Here is a 22962-nt window from a genome sequence, read left to right as displayed (position 1 = left end):
GAGGAAAGTGTCTCTCTGTTGAATCCAAATCAATTCACTGATATAATAAACTCAAAGTTCAAGAAGTGAAATCTGGTCCATACTATAACGTCACACTCATTATGCAAAAGCTAAAAAATACAGAACTGAAAGAGATCCTCTTTAGACTGTGACAGACTACAACTACTGTACAATTAATGATGAAACTTTTTTTAGTCGATCCATTTGGCAGCACATCCATGTGTACATGTATGCAAGTGAAAGCAGAGAAGCTTATTGTTATTGTTGTCTCTTATCAGATTTGCATTCCCTGAGATTTTAAGTGAAAATGCCTTTAACAGAATTTCAGTCTGCATTGGCTAAACTGAGCAAGCCCTGAGACAGCATTCAGCTGTGAATTCAGGACGGGTATGACTTCTCCCTCCTCCTCCTCCTCCTCCTCCTCCTCCTCCTCGAACTGTAGTTCCAGCACCATGCATTTCTATGCTGCTTCAATGTTCAGAACATTAGTGTGCAGCGAGGTGTCCCTCTCTATAATAGGAGGAGACCATAACAAATATTTCTTTCATGCTTACACTTGATTACAATTGCCTCTGCACATTTTCATTAATCTGGGGAGCGAGCTGTGCCTGAATTTCCCTTATCTGAATTTTTCAGTGATCATGAACATCTGCACTCGTCTTGGCCTTTTTCCAAATTTTATGTAAACAGCTAGCATGTTACATCACCAGAGATGAATGTAAACCCACCCAGGATCTGCTTTAGTTTAGAGAATGTACTACAAAATTGTAAGGGTCATCTTGTTGGTGATATTTTATTAAAGTAAAATTAACCAACCCACGAGGGCTTCAGGCTATCAATATGCAGATGTTCAAGAGCACAGTTTTACTGTTTTATACAATGAGATTATTTGTCGCATCCCCTCATTTTTAAGAATTCTATCCTAGCTTACCTCTCGTCAGGCCACCACTCTTAGGTATCTCCCATTTATATTTGTGTGGGTTTCATCACCTACCCCTTTAGTGAATAATGTGGCTCAGATATTAATAGAAAAAAGTAATACATTAAAGGTTTTGGAACTGTAAAAACAAACAAAAGATTGGAAATTATTACTTAAAACAAGAATTGTACTCTTTCTGCCATTTGCTGTTGGAGTTCCATATTGTGTGAAGGGTATTTGAGATTTTGTAGGAATAAAAAAATGAACATATTGTGAGGGAACTGAAAACCAGGAAAGGATTTCTTGCATTTGAATGGAATTATGAAAATAAGTTTAACAGAATTTAATTTATTAAGCACAAGAGAAGTGGGGCAACTATTAGTTAAATCACATCTTTCTTATTATGAACATGGAGAAAAATCCCTTAAGGTATTAGTTAGAAAGTATGGAATGATATTGGAGAAATCATTAATGCTGTCAGGAACTTAGTGAGATACAGCACCATGTTTCAGGACTATTACAATAGCAGACCAAATGTAATTATTCAATTAAAATAAATATATATGAATATACCCACAGCTCTATGTGTAAATGAGCTGGATGAACCTTTAATAATCTAAAATCATAGATACTATCAAATCTCTGCAATGCGCAAAATCCACAGGCCCAGGTAGATATTCAGCTTTTTCTGCAGCATCTGAGGGTCTTACTCAGAGAAAATATGGCTTTATAGTATACACAGTAAGCTAGACAGTTATTTTGGCATTAGCTGTGCTACCCATCTAATCAACATAGACCTCAGCTTTAAGGTTTGCAGTGCACCTTCTGATAGAATGTATTTTGTAATGCATGTAGTAATAAAATGCATTAATACAAATGTTTGTGATGCACCATCTGTTGGAATGACAAATGCAATGCATTGTATTACTTAAATTGTTTGTAATGCAGGCAGAGTGGTGGTCTGCCATCATATCAGAGGTTGCTGGTATAAATTCTGTTGCTGCCAGAAGGGATCCTACTGTGCCCTTAACGTGAAAATTGCTCCTGAGGTGCTTTATAATCATTGACCCCACCCTCTCACCCCCAAATGTCTCGCAAAAAGACAATTGAACTTCGGGGATTAAAAATGTATATCAAATCTTTTGGAATAACAGAAAAATAGCAATTGGATGGACACACAGACAGACACACAGACATCAGTGCCGGATTAACCAATAGGCACATGTTGCATATGCTACGGGCCCCGCAATTTCGGGGGTCCCCAAATGGTGGACCCAATATTTAATGAAAAAGTGTAGCATTGAAAAACTGGTCTTTAAAAATATTATCTTTACGTTTTTAAACTGTAAATTTCTTACACAACAAAACTTTAGGGGCCCAACACATAAAATTCACATAAATATTATAAGATTCTTATTATAATCGAGAGTAAAATAATTATTTAGTCCGGTTTGAACTGTTCAGAATCTAAACTTCAGATGATGCAGACCAAAAGGGCCCCCAAATTTGAAATGTGCTACGGGCCCCCAAAGCTCTTAATCCGGCCCTGACAGACATTTATCTTTCTATGAATGTGGGTGTTAAACTTTGCAGTAACTTAACAGAATTTTGACATTGCCAGCAAAACAGATATGAGCAGGCTGAGGTGTCTAGAGTCTAGCATTAACAATGCTGTAAATTACTGGATTTGTGCATGCAAAATTCAATAAAAGAGTGACAACGTGCTTAAAAACTACTTCTGCATCTTAATAGAACTGCAGTCCTTTACAAGTGATGGAATGAACAATTTGCTTAGATGGCAAATTTAGAGCTCAGGGGTGATGCTAAAAATCCACTTTCCAACATGGACAGCTTTTTGGCAGGGTTTACATTAAAAAAAAAAAAAAGGCACAAGCTAAGAGTCCTACAAAATCAGTTCTGGCTTGCTAGAGTTCAGGTGGCGAAAGGAAAGCTAGCAGACATCGAAGCACTGATGAGCTTAACGCAGTCACTCAATATGTTCAAAGCTGACAAGTATCCAGGAATGATTTCAATGTAGGGCTGGGTGTGATCCATATATGCATGACACATGAGGTCTTGTTGGCAGATCACAGTGGCAGAAAGCATTTTGTACATGCCCAAAATAAAATGGGCAAGGGACCTTGAAAAGTCAGGCTGTTACAAATGTGCTAGGAAAGGTAGGAAAACATAATTTATCAAAATTCTTCAGTCATTTGAAAGGAGTGTTACGGTCTTTGGCATTAAAAGCAGTAGTCAGATAAATGAGAGCAAACTCAGAGGACAGTTTGCATCAACATTCAGGAGAAGATCATTAAGATGAATAAAAGCAATTTTAACACTGGGGTGAGATCATAATTTAGCCTTCCAATTTTCTGAACCCACTAAATTTTAAGGTCATAGGGGACTGAGCCTTTTCTCAGCAGTGCTTCTTGAAATAATCAGCCCTGAGTGAAATTTCAATCCATGTACCCAAATGTAGTCACCAATTACACCTAATGTGCATGTCTTCGGAGAGCAACCAAACTCAACAGTGTGATAGCACTTGGATTCAGACCATTAAAGACATAATGCAGGTTGCAAAGACTTAGACATCTAAGTTATTAGTTAGACGTTGAACAATCTGAGAGGAAACAACTGCTGTACCATTTTTTTGTTTTGTTTATTGTATTCAGGACACAAAGTTTTGAAATTTTGTGAACGTTGTAGATAAGGGTCAGTGTTTTTTAATACAGTAAGATCTCTTGCTAGCTTCTTTTGAGGAAAGGTGTCGCACTGCATTAGAGTATATGTGGTGAAGAAAGGCAAAATCAGGACTTGTTATGAATGAAATTAAAAGTGTACACTCAGGAACATTCGAGGACTTAGTTAACTGATTTGAAACTTGGAGTGTTTAATTTTTTTACTTACTTCATTAAAAATTAACTTATCTCATTTTTTGGTGTGTTCGCATATAATGCACAAAGCACCTATTAAAATAGCCATGTCTGTGTTGTGTTTTTTTTTTTTTTTACAAAAACGTGCCACCACAGAAAGACGGTTGGGAAACACTGCTCTACGTACACCATGGCTCCCGGCACACAAAAAAGATCTCCATAGCTGCTATCTCGCCTAAAAACTGACACCGTAAATTACTTGGATGGTTATGTTGCCTTCTTTGCATAAATTAGCGAAGACACTGCAAACTGGAATAATGGGGAGGGATAATCGTTACACTTCTATTTCACAGAATTTTGTCATATTAGGGCAGTTAATACTGTACAGTAAGCTACCTAGCAGACCAGCAAGTTAAATACACAGAGACTAATTTTGGTTTTAGTGCTACTCAAAGATAACTTATTTACCATTTATGTGATATAACATTGATGAAATGAAAAAAAATAGAGTGTAACTTTTACCTTTGCAGCTTTTCTCTAGAATTGCACCAGAAATGTCATAACCACCCCACCACCACATATTTCAGTATGTATAAATGAAGAAAACGAACACCAGTGCTACGTACTGACATATGGTGAGTCCTTGTGAACCACGTAATATAAAATTTTAAACCTTTAAATAAAAATTTTGTTTCATAAAATTTTTTAAAATAACATATAAATACTGTACTGGATGTGTATGTAATTCTTTAGGCACACACTTAAAGTTTTTGTATTACTATTTCGTAATACTAAAAAAAAAAATTACATGAAAATGCTGCCCTGACCAAAGCACTGCCTGAAGTGATTGCTTTAATGACAGCCCTGGATGCAACAATATTTTTTACGTTAAACAGGCTACATTAATCAAAAAAATTAATTTGTTAACTTTCCCAGGCGTTATATATATGTAACTGATTTGGATAGGAATATATATAACAAGCTGATTAAGTTTGCAGATGATACCAAGCTAGGAGGATTGGCAGATATTTTGGAATCCGTTATATCATTACAGAAGGACTTGGACAGCATACAGGATTGGGCAGATTTGTGGCAAATATGAAGTTTAATGTCAGTAAATAATAATAATAATAATAATTCATTACATTTAAATGTAAAGTATTACACATAGGAAGTAAAAATGTTAGGTTTGAATACACAATGGGCAGTCAGAAAATCGAGAGTACACCTTATGAGAAGGATTTTGGAGTCTTAGTGGACTCTAAGCTATCGACTTCCCGACAGCATTCAGAAGCCTTAAAGAAGGCTAACAGAATGTTATGTTATATATAGCACGATGTGTGGAGTACAAGTCCAAGGAGGTTATGCTCAGGCTTTATAATGCACTGGTGAGGCCTCAGCTGGAGTACTGTGGACAGTGTTGTTCTCCATATTACAATTAAAAGACATTGCAGTGCAAGAAAAAGTCCAGAGAAGAGCAACTAGGCTGATTCCAGTTTAGATCAGTGGATCGCAGCTGTTACCTTAAAATGACTTCAACAAGAACAAAAGAGCACAGCTGGAAACTTGCTAATGGTAAACTTCACACAAACATCAAGAATTTCAGACACATAGAATAGGTTACCAAGTAGTGTGGTAGACAGTAGAATTTTAGGGACCTTCAAGACTAGACTTGATGTTATTTTAGAGGAATTAAGTGGATTGGCAAGCTTTGTTGGCCTGAGTTCATGAAAGTTTTTCTAATGTCTACATGGGGTATTCTCAACATACTTCAGTAAGTCTAGTTGTTAGTTTAATTGTTGACTCAACATGGGCTTTGAATGAGTAAATATGTTTCTGTGAATGAAAGTGCCCTGCAATGGGGTGGGTGGTGCACCCTGGTTTTTGCCTTGCACAAGATGCTGTCAATGAAAATATGGATGTCGATAATCGGTGGAATAAGATCTCAAGTTTTAAAATTAATTTGAACCAGAGCATTCTTTTCCCAGTAAATGTTCCATTTTGTTAATTATGTTAGAGCAGCTTACAGTAGGTGTTTGGGAGTGCCTGCCGCAATGAAACTTGAAGATCTTTTCAAACTTGATTTTTTCAATTGGATGGAAAGCATAGGTTAAATGAAAGAACTGACATTTTCAAAATGAATTTCCTTCCAGGGATCCTGTGCCTTTTTAAGGAGGTCGCTAGAAAGGGGTGAGTGGTGCTCCTGATATCTATGCAAAAGGACAACGGTATAAGTCTTTAGAGTCCTGGTGCTTCCTGCTTTGCTACAAGGTTGTGAGACATGGATGCTATCCAGTGACCTGATATAAAGACTGGACTCCTTTGGCACTGTGTCTCTTTGGAGAATCCTTGGGTACCGCTGATTTGACTTTGTGTCGAATGAATGGTTGCTCACAGAGTCCCGAATGAGGCACATTACCTGCATTGTGAGGGAGTATTAGCTATGTGGTACAATTCCATGAGGGTGATCCGGCTCGCAGCCTCCTCACTGTTGAGGACCTGAGTGGCTGGAGAAGGCCAAGGGGACACACTCGTAACACCTGGGTGTGGAAGATAGAGAGTCATTTCCTGAGGGTGGGACTGGACTGTGTGTCTGCCTGGGGGGTTGCCAACCAGGATCCCAAGCCGTTTCGTCGTAAGGTGGGTGCAGCAACATACTGTACCAGTGCATGCTCATCAACCTGACCTGACCTATACAGTATATATTATACGTTGTAAATCTTGCTCTGAGGGATTAGAATCTGTTCTGGCTTGGTTTATTTTGAATTCAAAATGACTGCATATTAAAAAGATTAACTTCAGGAGTCTTAAAGAAGAAGTAAGGCATGGCCTTTCCTAACTTTCCATTCTATTTATGCTCTGTAAACATGTGCACACTCACAGGGGGCTAAAGTGAATAATAATCACAGCCATGGAAATGAAATCATGCTCAAAATCCTCCCTGTATGCTTTGCTATAGGCACAAGTTAGTTCTAATTATTGTCAATCCACAACCAATCCTGTTGTCCACCAGTCACTTACAATACGGTATCACATTAGAATATATTTGAAGGCAGAGATGCTTTTATCAGTGTTATATAATAACCTGTATTCAGAGCTTTTTACCCCACTCAGTATTCAATATATGGAAATCACTAGGTGTCCAGTTTTTAAGAAACCTTTAAATACAGTAGACAACATGTGCGCTTACTTTGAAGGGCTATCTTATGGCTGTAATATCTCAGCAACACCTTGTTTTTCTATTTACAACTTAGAAATTTTGTGAAATAATATGCCTAATTTTCCTTAGCATCTGCCAAGCTCTAGTCCTGAAGCAATACTTGGTAATCATGTAATTTTCTAACCTGTTAATCCAGACCAGGGTCACGGTTGGGTTTCTATCCCAGCTAGTGTAGGGCACATCTCTGTCTGATTTTAATTTTTCAATTTAACTTATTGTTTATAATCTGTGTTTTGTCTATTGTTCGGTGTCCTTGAGTGTTTAGAAAGGCGCCTACAAATAAATAAAATGTATTATTATTATTACAAGGCAGGAAAAAAACCCTGGACAGGACTTCAGTCCATCACATGGCAAACACACACACACAGACAGATACTAGGGTCAATTTAGTGTTGCCAGTTGACCTATTCTGAACGTCTCTGGACAGTTGGAGTAAACCAAAGTGTCCAGAGGAAAACCACACAGACATGGGGAGAACATGCAACTGCCACACAGAGAGTACCCAGGATATGAAGCCAGTGTTACCACTGCACCACCCTGTGATATTTGGTAGCATTCATGAAAATATGAGTAGAATTTCCCAGCTTTATCAGCAAAATTTAATTCAACTCGCAGGAAACGATGGGAAAAGGAATTCTCTCAGAAATCCACATACAGAATGGAACTCAGCTCTTCAGCAAATATATTCATCTTCAATTTGTGCAAAGAATATTATAATCCAGCTAAAAATTGTACATCAAGCATATAAATCTCATTTAAAACTGTCTAAACTAGGACAAGATCTGAATTGTGAATGCAGCTTTCTATTAACAAGTTCTCACCTCACTAGGTCGTTTATTTTGGGAGTGCTCTACACTCTGATCTAAAATCACTCCCCAACACAGCAATAGTTGGAGTAACACCAAATAAGATAACATCACCCAAGGGAAAATGTGGTATCCTACACTGCATTACTCGTTTGAAGACTCATCTTGCTTAATAACTCAATGGTAAAATGATGCTCTATATTGTAGAAAAATCAAATTCTCTCTCCAAGGAATGTTCCAGAATTCTTTCTGAATCTGGCAAGAACTCATAAATGCTGTCATAAAGTAGTTTGCCAAGTCTTCATTTGATCTTTGCTGCTTTCTTAATATATACAAGAAATTGCATTTAGTGTTTTTTTGCCATATATAGAAACTTTCTGATATGCGATATTGGGAAAAAGGTTGCATGTTTTCTTTTTAGTCTGATGGATTTTTTTCTTATACATTTTTTGGAAAACAATGCTTGTACCGCTGTATTGCACACACGAGTGTATTTTTGACAGAATTCTGTGTCACTATATGAGACATACTATAGCGTTTTGTAAGCCTGCTTAATCCTAAGAAGGATCTCAGGGGGTTGGAGGCTGTCCAAGAAAAATTTTGGCACAAGACAGGAACACTTCCCTGGTCAGGGTGACAGTCCATCACAAGGGAACACACTCATACACATGGACACGCTACACATCCACAAACGTCAATTAATTATCGCCAATCCGCCTAACCTGAATGTCTTTGTAGAAGAGTGTGGAAGAAAACTGGAGCACTTGTTATTATATGTGTGTAAAATTTTAAACAAAGCATAGAAGGTGAAGGGATGATAGTAGTCACCAGTGAAAGATGCAAAATTGAGACACTCTCCATCCATTAATCCATCCATCAATTTTCCAAATCTGCTTCCAGGTCATAGTGTGCTGGAGCCTCTGGAGCCAGAGATCTTCATGGGATGTCAGTCACATATGCATACCAGGTAAATTTAAAGGTATGTTCTGAAAGGAAACCAGGATACTTGGGGGAAACTAAATACGGGGAAAATGTGCCAATTGTACCCAAAGGGTGATTCAGGTCATTAAGGATTTATTTTATGACAAAACCTTACAGAAATAAACTTTTTTTACTTGATGAGTCAAACTTATTAGACACTGAGGAGTAGTCAGGTGGAGGAGTGGATGACAACTGGACTGCTGAGATACGTTTACAAATAAAAGAAAGTGCCTGATCTCTATCTATCTATCTATCTATCTATCTATCTATCTATCTATCTATCTATCTATCTATCTATCTATCTATCTATCTATCTTGTACTATTTTAATTCAATTAACAGTCATAATAATTGAAAGTAAAATGCTGCATTTATTTAATACTGTATTATACTGTTTATGTTATTTTTACAGACTTGCTCTTTCCATGTTTACCATTATATGGTGACAGCATCTAAAAGGCAAATTCATGATTGTCTCCATTCATTTTTCTTTTTATTATGTTCCATTAGTATGATGATGATTTGAGCTAAATGTTTGGAACTCGTTCAGCATTTCTACAGTAGGCCCATGGGGCTGTTGTGTGTACATTTAGCCATGGCAAGTACTTTCTCAGTTACTCAATAAGTTTAGGCCTGAAGCATTGTTTCTCTGTACTGCAGCTGAGCTTTATAGCTTAAATCCTGACTGATATTTTTAGGGCAGTATTCTACTTGTCTTGACTGTCAATGTTTCAAGTCCACTGCTGTATATTGATTTTGTTGATTAGAAATGGGTGCAAAATATTAACCAGGATGATTATTAGTGATTCAGTGATTATTTTTACTGTTTGCTTTATATGCCTGTTCCCATTACGAGAAAGATTGGGTTGATCTGCTTTAGTCCTTATAGATGTGTATTTTTTTCACAAAGCTCTGCTTTACATGTCTAAATTCAACAAAAAAAAAATGTGAATTCTAACATAAATCTTTGATGCTTGCAAAATATCTGCAGTGTTGTCAAAATTAATCTCTCTGTGTGGTATTTTAATTTATTTATATCAGACCTTGTTTTTCTCTCCACTTGTCTATTGTATCATAAATGCTTTATAATGCTAATCAGTATGAAGTATACAAAATGCAGATTTCCTGAAGTCTTATTAAATGATAAACCCCCAGCTTTTGTCATTGTTTGAAATCGTGGTCTGAGAAAAGGAAGAAACTTCTGGAATTATGGACGGTTTGTGTTTTTTTTTCCTTTTTTTCCCTTTAATTGCTGTTCTACTTTGTACACTAGATTGGTGCCTACCTCTGTAATTTGCATGTCTAGTGACACTTTCAAAATTTCTGCTAATGCTGCCTTTTCTCAAAAATCACCATACAGCTGTTTTCTTCTGCTTGTTACTTAAGCCTTTTATTATGGAGTATATTTTCTTATTTGAACCTATTATTGGGTAGTGACTCTAGTGGCTTGTACTCTCTGAAGCAGAGAATCTGATTAACTGGTAGAACATGACAATTTAATGCACAGAAAAATATATTTTCTGAAGTGCCAAGACAGACAAATTTAAAGCATAGCGAGTAATCTGACCCTCTCAGGACAAGCAACACTTATGAAATACAATAAGCATCTTTTTTGGAATTAGTCTTTTGGCCCCTGGCTAGAATATTGATGTGTATACTTACAGAATATAAAAGGCAAAATGCTACAGTTAAAAAAGTGCAGGAAAAAAAAAAAAAAATCTTTGGGCTCATTGTTATGTATGCACCAAATATAGTGTGTCTCCTGCATCTCAAAGCAGCAATAACAATACACACCCAGAACTTATATGACAATTGAAAAAAATCCAGCCAATGGGGAGATAGGGATAGTTGTTTAATAAAGTTTTACTTAAAGGTCGAAAAAGTAATTTAAGAAATAAAACCACCATGTTGTCCTGGTTGGGACTGCGCTTTGTGTTCACCTTGGCCGAGTCAAGACGTTACTCACTGTGATCTGCAGTTGGGTAGTCAGACTATGAAATTGATGATTTTTTATTTGGACAGATTATGCCATATAAATTGAAATATGGTGAAAGCAATAATAAAAAAAGCATGCAAGCAAGAATTTCATTGCACTTTGTACACATGACAGTAAACTTAAACTTAGCTGCTTACTTACATACTGTATTTCAATAGCCTGATTAAAAAAAGACCTAGACTCTAATATTAGATAACAAATTTAGAGAATTTATTTGAGAAGTAATTTTTCAAACAAAAATCCTATTGATTTCATTTTTTTATATATTTAACACAACCTTTTACCTATCTAGGAATATATATATTGTCACGCATGCATGCCAGAGGGTTGAGTTCCAGGTTTACATAAAGTAAGTAATACCACCTTGGGACTAGAGGGGGTGCTGCTGCTAACAGTCTTGTCTCCTTCCTCTCTCCCTTGCAGCCTCGAGAACTGTCCCTTGAGGGCACTGAGATATTTAAATTATCCAGAAATACCTTAAGTCAGTGGAATAAGAATATAATGCAAAAGTCAATCCAAGGAGGTTCTTTCAGTGTTCTAACAGTAAGATAACAGTCAAAGAGGACATGAAGTGTGTTAAGAACAGAAAGGAGGGACTAAATTATAGTGATAAAGAAACAGGAAATATACTCCCTGTAACAGACAATTGATAACTGTGATGACTGAGACTTTGGTTCTATAGAATGGATGACTACCAGCCAGAAGATGTCCAGCATCTCTTCTGTTCTGCTTCTGGCTCTGTTACCTTTGGGTAAGAAGGATAAAATCTGTGTCATCTGTAATAACCCCTGAAGATTTTTTTTTTTCTGCAGCCCTTTTTTTGTTTTGTTTTTTTTGTTTTTTCTGTCCTCCTGGCCATTGGACCTTACTTTATCCTTTGTTACTTAGCATTGCCTAATACAAATAAATGTTGTTGTTGTTGCTGTTGTTGACTGTGACTGATGTCTATGCACAATATGGTTGTGGCCATCAGAAACCAACAGAAAATGGAGGCATCCATGGCAAACAAACATCCAAGATGACATTGCACTGACATCACTATCCAAATAATAAAAAATATTTACATCCAAACACATGGTCCAGAAATGACATAAAATCTTCTGAGACCAAAACCCAGATTCGTAAAAATAGGCTAGTACAGTCAATTATGGGTCCTAAATATCTTAACCTCTAATGAGATCTGCTGTCAGTAATCTGTGTGGGACCTCTTCAAGATTCTGCAAATATATGGTTTTGTCTTGTTCTATAAAAATATATTATCCAAGTAGATTAGAACATTTTGTAACCCCTGAAGAATGTCTTCAAAATTCTCTAAAATATTCTCGGGGTTGAAGACATCCCGAATGGTAGATGGCTGCAACAGTATACACCTTTGTGCATATTAACTGCTGAGTATTTCTTAGGTGTATAATCCAACAGTAGTTGCTGATTAGTCTGACTCATGTCTAACTTTGTTAAGGATAGGCCTCCAGGTGGCAAATACAAGTCTTTGGCGTTTGGAACTGAATATGCATCCAGTTTGGAGACTTAAAATCCCTCTGAGCTTACAGTCAGCACATATTCATACTGTGCTATCAACTTTCACCTTGGGTTTCAATAACACTGGCCCACAAGGGGATCCAACATGGACAGTAATGCCCTCTTTTTCCATAAAGTCCAGTTCTTCTGCAACCTTTTCTCTGACAGTTTTCATTTTTATCCACAAAAATGTAATCTTCAGTGCATTTTCTTAACCTTTCCTGTAAAACTGTAGGATACTTATTAGTAATCCCTCTGCATAACACTTGCCTTAATGGGACGAATGCTATGACGGTCCAATTTTATTTGATGCAGCTAGTCTTCTGAATAGACTGGCACCTTTTCCTTCCACCACTAGTAATTTCAGTTGAGTCACTTGTGTCATGTATTTCGCAGCCATGTCTGCATAACCCATAACCTTTATACTTTGCCCCATATACATATGTGTGTAGCTGTACTTTAAATTTGGACAAAGATGGTTTGCATTCTAGTTTCCAAATAGTGTAATAAGTGGCCTGGCTAATAAGAGACGATGCAGCACGTATACAATATGTGTGTCCTGTTTTGGAGACTTCACATTATATCTCTATATATATAAAATCCAACGTCTGTCTGTCCATTTTTCATGAGAGAACTACTTAATGGATTTAGATTGTTTTTTTTTCTATAATTTGCTTGAATATTCCGGTTGATTTTTCGACTTCTCTCATTGTGCTATGTATCATAGTTCACGTGCGGTACCATTTTATTTGTGCGAATCCGAGAGACATGCAGCAGGCTGAGGGGAGTGTGGTGCTCCTCACTCACACACTAGCCTTGGGGCGTATCTTACATCCGCATAGCTAGTGAATGAGAGAACTACTTAATGGATTTAGATCGGGTTTTTTCTATAATTTGCTTGAACATTCCAGTTGATTTTTCGACTTCTCTCATCGTGCTAAGAATCATAGTTCGCTTGCAGGAGTGATATATTTGAGACAGAGGCTGCGGGCCGAGGGGAGGGGAAGCGTGACGTCAGGAGTTGGGGACCCGGACAGGGCTCTCCTCACTGTCCTGTTTCACTTCTACGTTGGGCGGAGCCGCTGGGGACGGCAAGTTCTGTATAAATTAAGGCATCTTCTCTGTACATATTGTCCTCTCCTGACAGTCCAGTCAGGGTTTTGTTTCAATGATTTGGGTTTATTTTCTGTTTTATGGTTGAGTTTCTTAATTTTGAACTATTATTTTTCATGTTTTTACTGTTGTGCTGTCATTCCATGTGTGCTGTGGATGGAGAGAAGAATCCACCCTAATGCCATTGCTGCTGGGCCCATCTTCTGGCTTTATAAGTCAGTGAGAAAGAGAACCCAGTAGTGAAACATTGAGTGTTGTTTGGAGTTCATTATAGTAAGAAATGTTTTCTTCTGACATGTCTGATTTTTGGTGATCTTACTGCTTCCGATCTTGGATTACTGCTTTGAGATTGTGGATTGGACTTGGTCACCTTAGATGGCTTTTTTAGGCAAATCCTTTATTTGCTCCTTAGAGCATTTTACCTTGTTTTTCTAAATTTTATTTATAAACATTCTTCATTTACTGTACATTGTTTGAGTTTTCTCTATACTGTAAGTCAAAGTTTTAACAGTGTTCTCCCTTGTAGGACATGTTTGTATATTTTGTGACTTTTATCCATCCATCCATTTTCCAACCCGCTGAATCCGAACACAGGGTCACGGGGGTCTGCTGGAGCTAATCCCAGCCAACACAGGGCACAAGGCAGGAACCAATCCCGGGAAGGGTGCCAACCCACCACAGGACACACACAAACACACCCACACACCAAGCACACACTAGGGCCAATTTAGAATCGCCAATCCACCTAACCTGCATGTCTTTGGACTGTGGGAGGAAACTGGAGCACCCGGAGGACACCCACGCGGACATGGGGAGAACATGCAAACTCCACGCAGAGAGGACCCGGGAAGCGAACCCAGGTCCCCAGGTCTCCCAACTGCGAGGTAGCAGTGCTACCCACTGCGCCACTGTGCCGCCCGTGTGACTTTTATGTCTTTCTGAACTTTCAAACCTTGTTTCTGATTTTGAAGCCTACTTTGGCTGAAGCCAGCAGGTAGCACTTAGGAGACTTGCTGATTTAGAATGTGCTTCTTTTGGGACAGCCAGTGAGGCCTCACACCATTTCACAACAACATCAGTGTGAGTGAGTGACAAGTCACATAGCAAATGAACCCACTAAGACTTAATTTGGCTGCAGCACATATGGAGCTTCTCAAATCCAACGTATGCAACAGGCTTGTGGTACTGGATGGTGACAGAGCCCTATGCATTTTGCTTATATGCTGCAGAGCCACTCCTAGCACTTGGGATAACTGCACTCATTTTTAAATCCAAAAGATGTTCTGAGCAAAGTACTCTTCTCCTGCTTGTAAATGCTTAAGATAACGACATGGCTTCTCAAAGGCGGAGTGTCCAAAAATGTCTTTAAAATATACAAACAAGCAAAGTACCCTTAACCAGTACATAAATACAATAGCAGAAAGATATGACAGGCAAGCAGCCAAATATGTAGTTTTTTTTTTAATGCAATTTTGTGCTTGTTGGCTCTGCACCTCATCTGATTGCATTTCTTTTCTCTTTCCCTAAATGTACTGTAACAATTATGGCTAAATCAACATTTCTTCTTCAGGTTTATAGCACTTTTACACAATAGAGATAGAGAGAGAGAGAGAGAAACTAAACATTCCTGAGCACAATTTGACCACTGTCAGGCTGATGTCAGCCTCTATGTGTGTTTGTGTCAGGATGTGAGTCAGTGGATACCTTAACTGAAAAAGAAACACTCAATATGAATGAAACTTGGCACACTAATTAGTACTGTTGATTTTAAGCAAAATCGCTCAAGTAGATTTTGCTCTACCGAGATAACGATTTTTCATTATAGCAGCAGAATTCAAGGGGGGAAATATAACTATGTTTAAAAGGATATGATTTTTCCAATTCATTTCACATGATAAAATATTACCTTTCAATGTTTTACTGTTAAACTCACAGCTTTATGTAACAAAGTCATGCACTGGACACATTCTGTGGCATTTCTGGCATGCAAATTCTGGTGGGGCCATTCCAGAATTTTCCTAAATGTGTGCAGACTTCTCAGATGTTAACATTGCCTCTGTTGCAAATAACAAGTTCACACACCATTCATGTCAGGAAAAAAAAATCAGTCCAACAATGGGATGCCACTGCTTGGTCTGTCTTGATCATTATGATATCCTTAGGCATCGTCTGACAAGTTCAAGCTATACTGATCTAAACGTTAAATAGACTGAGAGACTCACAACTACCTACTGCCCAGGAAAATGTATTGGCTGTGAACTGTCTAAACTGAAGAAGCAATATCCCAATTTCAAAATAAAAAGGCTTTGAAGTGAAAAAGGACTGCCTCACAGTAAGGAGACCAGGGTTCACATCTCAGGTCCTCCTTGTGTTGAGTTTGCATGATCTCCCTGTGTCTATGTGGATATCCTCCAGGTGCTCTGGTTTCCTCCCACTGTCCAAAGACAAGCAGATTAGGTGGACTGGCGACACTAAATTGGCCTTATTGTCAGTGTGGTGTGTGTGTGTGTGTGTGTGTGTGTGTGTGTTCTCCATGTGCTGGACTGGTGCCTTGTGCCCTATGCTAACTGGGATAGGCTCAGACACCTGGATTAAGCAGGTTAATAAATGATATGACATAACAATGACACAGGAAGATAATGAAACAGACTACACACACTGCACAAGACAAACACGAGACTCTCTGACTGCCTGACAGCAGTGCCAACCATTGTGAGGTTAGGTGAAGGCATACAGTGACAAAGCAATCTGAAACAACTGAAAAATGATTTTCTACGCACTGTACATGCTGCACTTGTTATTTCTGGACCAGATCTCTGTGCTGCATTGAAACAGGAGCACCATAATAATGACTTCTTTTCCAAGCTTAGTGCCACCAGGAGGTCCTCCTCAGTGGTGGGTGAAGATCAGGATGCTGCTCAGTGCCACTGTTTTGTGCTTGATGCTTTACAGATATTGATTTGCTTTTTTGTTCTTTGTTTTTTTTCTTCTAGATTACCATGAAAACACCTTCTTCTTCTTCTTTTGGCTGCTCCTGTTAGGGGTTGCCACAGCGGATCATCTTCTTCAATACTTTTCTGTCCTCTGCATCTTGCTCTGTTACACCTATCACTTGCATGTCCACTCTCACCACATCCATAAACCTTCGATTAGGCCTTCCTCTTTTCCTCTTTCCTGGCAGCTCTATCCTTCGCATCCTTCTCCCAATATACCCAGCATCTCTCATCTGCACATATCCAAACCAACGCAATCTCGCCTCTCTGACTTTGTCTCCCAACTGTCCAACTTGAGCTGACCCTCTAATGTACTCATTTCTAATCCTGTCCATCCTCGTCACACCCAATGAAAATCTTAGCATCTTTAACTCTGCCACCTCCAGCTCTGTCTCCCTGCTTTCTGGTCAGTGCCACCGTCTCCAACCCATATAACATAGCTGGTCTCACTACCGTCCTGTAGACCTTCCCTTTCACTCTTGCTGATACCCGTCTGTCACAAATCACTCCTGACATTCTTTTCCACCCATTCCACCCTGCCTGCACTCTTTTTCACCTCTAATTCATAGAAAGGTAGCCATCATTTTAATATTTTTAATACTTCAAGCCCCATCACTGAAAGTTCAAGTTATATAATTTGAAGTCAATAATTATACACACTTTTGTGATAATTTTGTTTCAGTTGTTGTACAGCTTTCCCTTTGCACATGTGGAAATGTGGTGTGTTTGTGACCACAGTGGTAAAGTTTCAACCTTGTTCAGGTTTTCAAGAAGTAAATATGGATGCTTCCCTAACTTTTTGCACCAAAGAAATGTGATCCTCTTTTTTTGGCTGATGTTGGCTTCAGGGGATGAAATCCACCTTTCTGCACAATATGGGGATAGTGTTTACCATGGCAGAGTGTTTACAAATGGATTATGAAGTTCAAAAATGGTTGGACAAGTGTTAAGCATGAAGAAGGAGTCCACTACTGATGACAACATTGAGCAAGTCTGTGCTATGATTTAAAGAACCTGTGAAGATTATGGCTCCGGTACACCTTCAGCCCACTGCTTGCTGCTCTTCTCTGGTGCTAACTGAGAGTGGAACGTCTGTGCTTGCCCCTACAAAACAACAAGAGAAACTGACAGGTCAAGATTGAAACTTTAACAATGTGACCAGTGACGCACAATATTTCCAGATGTGCGTGGGGGAAAGCTGTACACCCAGCTCAAACAAAATTATCACAGAAGTGCTATAATTTATTGACTTATCCTCATTCACCACATGTGCACCTGAACCTAAACCTAAAACACTGCAGGGCCAATTGTGCTATCCAGGCTGACACCAACAAACAACTCCCCATAAAAAAATACTTTGAACATACAATAGAAAACTAGAAAAAACAGCTTTTTTTCTAGTTTTCCAGACAAAGACAAAGTTCAGGGTTGTCATAAAAAGTTAATTTACTGAGGGAAGCTTATGACTTATATTGAACTACACCTGGTGAGGCTGCGTCCCACTGGCCCCTAGTGCAAAAGCACTACTGTCATGAACTAGACTCGAGTTAACTAGCACCAAATCCCAAAAACTGTAGGAAAACCCTCACAAGAGGAAGTCTGCATCAACCTTCAGCTTGTAAAACATAAAGGTTGATTGAAGAATCTCTATAACATAAACATTTTTTTTTCAAAAATGCTCTGCAGCACTAGAAGCTCCAAAGAGCACAAAAGGCGCAGAAGGTGTTCCCTTAAACAACAAAGGTAATCCAAGGCAAATAAGTCCAAAAAACATAAATCCAGAAAGTGAAGTCAAAAACAGAGCATAAAGGTCAGAAAATCCAATAATTCCACAAATGCACAGTAATATTCATATGGGGAAATGCACCAACACCAGTGCATTCAATGAACCACCAGGGACTTCTTATTCATCAGCCTTTATACTGCAGGGCCTATTGAAGAAGATGGACATTTGGCCCTGCCTCTTGGGGAACCACCCACAAAATAAAAGGACCATAATAGCAATAGATTAATGCAAATGTACATTGCAATAAAATGTAGAAAAGTGCGAGGTACTACAAGTGGGCGAAAGGAACATCAATTATAAACACAAAGTGGGAGATACAGTCATAGATAGATAGATAGATAGATAGATAGATAGATAGATAGATAGATAGATAGATAGATAGATAGATAGATAGATAGATAGATAGATAGATAGATAGATAATGTCCCTAGAGGGAAATTTGGCTTTTTACAGAAGCTCTCTAAATAAATGAATACATAAATAGATAGGTAAGTAAATAAATACATATACACACAGTTTGGTCTGAACACAATGGAATGACTATAAAGAAAGATAATTTAAAGAAAGAGAAGGTCTGACTTAGCTGTTACAGACATATTGACCCACAGTTGCATTTGCTGACACACTTCTGCAGAATAATTTGTTGCCTTAAAGTCCTCAGAGTAAGTGTGTCAGAGAGAAGATGTGCAGCATTGTTCATTATGTCACTCAGTTTAGTTTTAATTCTCTACTTTGCTAGTACCTCCTGGGGGTCCAGGGTGCGTCCTATAACTGGCTTGACCTTTTAATTAGCTTGTTGATGCGGTGGGCCTTTCTTGAAATATTGTGGGGCCTAATCCAGGTATTTAATATCCTCAAACGCATTGATAATGTAGATCCAGCAGAATTCTTTCAACTTAATGGTGAATCACGTACTCAAAGATACCAGTGGAAACTAAAGAGAAGTTAATTTAAGACCGAAGCCAGTGGGATCTCAAGCAAAAAGACACATTTTATTGGCTAACTGAAAAGATTACAATATGCAGGTTTTCCAGGCAACTCAGGCCCCTTCTGAAGCCAGAAAGTTGTGGGAACTTGGAATAAACTACCAAGACGTGTAGCTGAAGCAGAAACCTCGTCTAAAGATTACCATTATGTAACTGGAAATGTAAATTACAAAATGAATAAATTGATGGATAATGTTGCGGGTGATGCCTGCACCCAGATTGGCCACTGCTTGGCACATAGGCTGGAAGCATCTGAGCAATTATTACGAGTGTTAAGAGTGATCCATTCAAGGCAAAGCCGACTGTGTTTGCAATAACTGGCAGCAGTGAGTATAAGAGGTGCTGAGAGAATAGTTATATAATTTCATGGCATGACCATAACGTCCTAGCGCCCACACATGCTGCGTTCACCCAGTTTGCGTCTGTGAGCGTCTCCTGCCCCCCCGGCGCTGTCAGCCGCGTTCTGCCAATGCTACATGGCAGAGGAAAAAGAAATGAAACATCTAATGCATGCCAGTTACATTTATTCATACAGTAACCAGCTCACGGAGAGAATTTAAAATAAAAGAGTAATATACTGTAAGAGGTAAGTGGATTGCCTTAAAAGACACAATGCAACTTTGAAAGGCACACTTCAGAATATAAATCAGAGGCAAACCATATGTGAAAAATGCCGGCGTCTAAAATAATTCATGACGGCATCTCAAACACAGCGTGCGCCCTGCTCAAATGTGTTTCTTAAGTTTGTTGGAGCTTCTCCGTCTGGATCTGTCTTAATTATGTTATGCGCCAGCTCCTCAAACTACCTGTTACCCGTGGACAAATCGTTTCTGCTCCGTTCATTTCTGATTTACGATTGGCCCTTACAAAGTTAACCAAACATCCAGAACAAGAAGATTGTGTGAGTGTATGTGAGGTTCAAGCCCAAAGTGGTCCATTTTCTGAAAAGTTAAACTGAGCTCCTCGGGAAGGCCCGGCCAGCACTGGAGCAGGAGGCGCCGCGGTGGTTTATACTTCACCATGACAACCCATTGACAAGTCGAAGAGCGCGAGGCGAAGAAAGGGAGAAGGAAAGCGGAGACGCATCTCTGAAAGTGATGAGGATATCAGATGAAAACATGCGCTCTCGAGATTAGAGAAAACTCAGAAAAGAGAGTGCCCACTGCGTAAATGCGGGTGCAGAAGAGTCTCAAAGAAAATAAAAAATAAAAAAACGAGCCCTAAAAATTCCAACCGCCGCTGCTCAAGTCTTGAGGCCTCACTACCCCCCTCTAAAAAAAAAGCCAAACAGGACAGTGTTAATAAAGAGAGATTTTGCAGAGAGTGCTTCTGGGGATAAAGTGGCATACAAAAGGTCACATCTGATCAGTTGGAGCAGATTACTAGGGCTTTAAAAGGTAGGGGCAGAGAAATGAAGGCAAGACTAGAAAGCAATATAGTGCGGGATTGATTCTGTGGGCGGAGGTAAGCTATGACAAGTGCTTATCAGCCAGAGAAGTAGGACGAGTTACACTGGGCTGTTGTCATTTGCAGAGAGAGTACAGCACTCGCTGCTTTTGTTCAGGCTTTCCCCCCTGCGCTGCTACTTAACAATGGTTTCTATAATTTCTGATCTGGATCCTCTGAAAGGCTGGAAAGTATTAAGGTAGGCTTTGTTAGTTTTCTGCTTGCTAAAACATTCCTTTCTTCGAGGGGGGAAGGGAGGAAGTGCGAATAGGGCTGGAAGTTGTAATTAAAATGTGGAGTGTTTAATAGCAGGCTTTGCTTGAGGTCTCTCTTGAAAGGGGCTCTGTTTGCGACTTTAAAAGCGGGGAGCCTTGACAGATAGTTCGCTAATGCAGGAGATGCGCGGCTGCTTTAAGGTATCATTACGAGGACTGTTATTTCTATTAACCCAAATGTATATTTAACAAGAGAAAGAAAGCTGCAAGACAGAAAGCATTGTGCACTTTCAAGTTTCGTTGTCATGTGCTTGACTCATGCAAGCGGCTGCAAAGCCCTCCAGTTCTGGTTAACCCTTCCGAGCCCTCCCCGCCCCAGTTTGGACACAACTTTTTTTTGGAAGGATGTGATGAGGATGAACATCAGCAAGCTCGTGCATGGGCTGAATTTTCTTTTTCTTTTTTTTTTCCATCGTGTTTAGGGTGGTAACATTAGGGTGTTAAAAATGAACGGGCCTGTCTGTTATCAGCTCCTTATGGCTGGCCCTTAAATAATTAAACCATCAAACTGTATTAATTTATTATTATTATTTATTAATATCATCTGATAAAAATGTTTCCAACTCCTTATATTCTGTGTACTCACAACAGTTTTAACAGCCATCCAACCACATAGTTGTATTTTTGGTGCATTAAATAGGAAATGTGTCAACAGTTCCCCGCATTCATAGTGAAAGAAAACATCTTTTGTGGTAGGTTTGTACTTCCTGTTACTTGTCATCTTACTTTTTAACTGTCTTTAAACTATCTCATTCCACATAGGGCTAATTTCAGTTTGAACAATTATCTGTGGTTTTTAGCATGGGGAGAGTTTTTGAAATGTGGGAGTTTAAAAGAAATGACAGACTTTTTAAAATTCAAATTCATTTTGGGAGACAATACTTTTGTTTTGTTATGTTTTTTTCATATTAAGTGGTGTCATCATTAACTGAACTGCCTTCAAGCTGGACATGTGTTATTTATTGAGCCTGTTGTATTTTATCATCTCATTTGAAACATCCCAAAATGAACATTAAAAGCGAAAGACGAAGAAAAAAAAAAGACAGGCACTCAAGTCATTTGGGTGTATGGTGGTTGACATAAATAACATTCTCTAGGGTTTACTAAACCACACCGAAACAATTAACTTTTTGTAATGGACTGCAAGATTTAAAGATGTTAATGAAACGCAAGGGTAAGATAGAAGTGAATAGTATTTTATTTAAAACAAATATCTTCTGCTTTTTCTTTCTGCATGGAACTAAATTGCATTAAAGAATGAAAGAGGAGATACCTTGTTTTATTACATTTACACTGGTGATTAATCTACTGGTGATAAATATGATTTTTTTTCTAGTATGTTTTGTCACAGCATGGGCTCATTTTCCATGAGAACGCATTGATAGTGACTACAAAAGAAAGTCAGAGTGTCACTTGATCTAGTACGGGTGTCAGGAAAATAGTGTGTCATTTATGTTCGGACCACTATAAGACACGGTGAAGAAAGGCAAGGGGTGTTTTAAGCAGTGCTCTTCTCTCTCCTTTATTAAATCTCGATAAGCTGTCACTGCTACAGCCAGCAGCTGCCCAGCCATAAAGGGAGCACTTGGAGCAGAGAAACAGCTTTAGTTTATAGGATGATCATCATGATGGTTGTTATTATTTTTATTGCTTACTATTCTTGTTGTTGTTATATGTCTGCCAAACTGAGCCTAGTGTGTGATAATAATAACAATCAGAAGTATCATTTGCAAGTAATAAAGCGGATTAAAAGGTGATAGACCATGCTGAAGACCAAATTGATTTATGCTATTTAATATCCTAGATTTAATTGTTCCAGCGTAGTCGTCTAGCGTCAAGACTGATTTCAGGCCTAAGCTGCAGAAGCTTTCATTATCTTTTTAGTTTCTTTTCTAATAAACATCGGCTTTAACAACTAATCTGCCAGCTGAAATTGATATGAATTTGTTGGTCAAAAATGCTCCGTATTATTTCAATCATTCAGAATTTTGTTTTGAAATTGTAAACTCCATTATTTTTAACAGAGATGTATAAGTCTTTTTCAAAAAAGG

General features: G+C 38.5%; 1 protein-coding gene across 1 annotated transcript in view; it reads left to right on the top strand.

Moving 5' to 3' along the window:
• Positions 1-20598: 20598 nt before the first annotated feature.
• The window catches only part of celf2 (cugbp, Elav-like family member 2), a 549771-nt gene continuing 547407 nt past the window's right edge, over positions 20599-22962 (top strand). Inside the window, exon 1 of the mRNA XM_028813890.2 lies at positions 20599-20835. Coding sequence (XP_028669723.1) covers positions 20783-20835 — 53 coding nt within the window. The 5' untranslated portion in view covers positions 20599-20782. The remainder of the gene's footprint in view (positions 20836-22962) is intronic.

This window comes from Erpetoichthys calabaricus, chromosome 1 (assembly GCF_900747795.2).
Source record: "Erpetoichthys calabaricus chromosome 1, fErpCal1.3, whole genome shotgun sequence".
Classification (NCBI taxonomy): Eukaryota; Metazoa; Chordata; class Cladistia; order Polypteriformes; family Polypteridae; genus Erpetoichthys; species Erpetoichthys calabaricus.
This window is presented reverse-complemented; position numbering and strand designations above follow the sequence as displayed.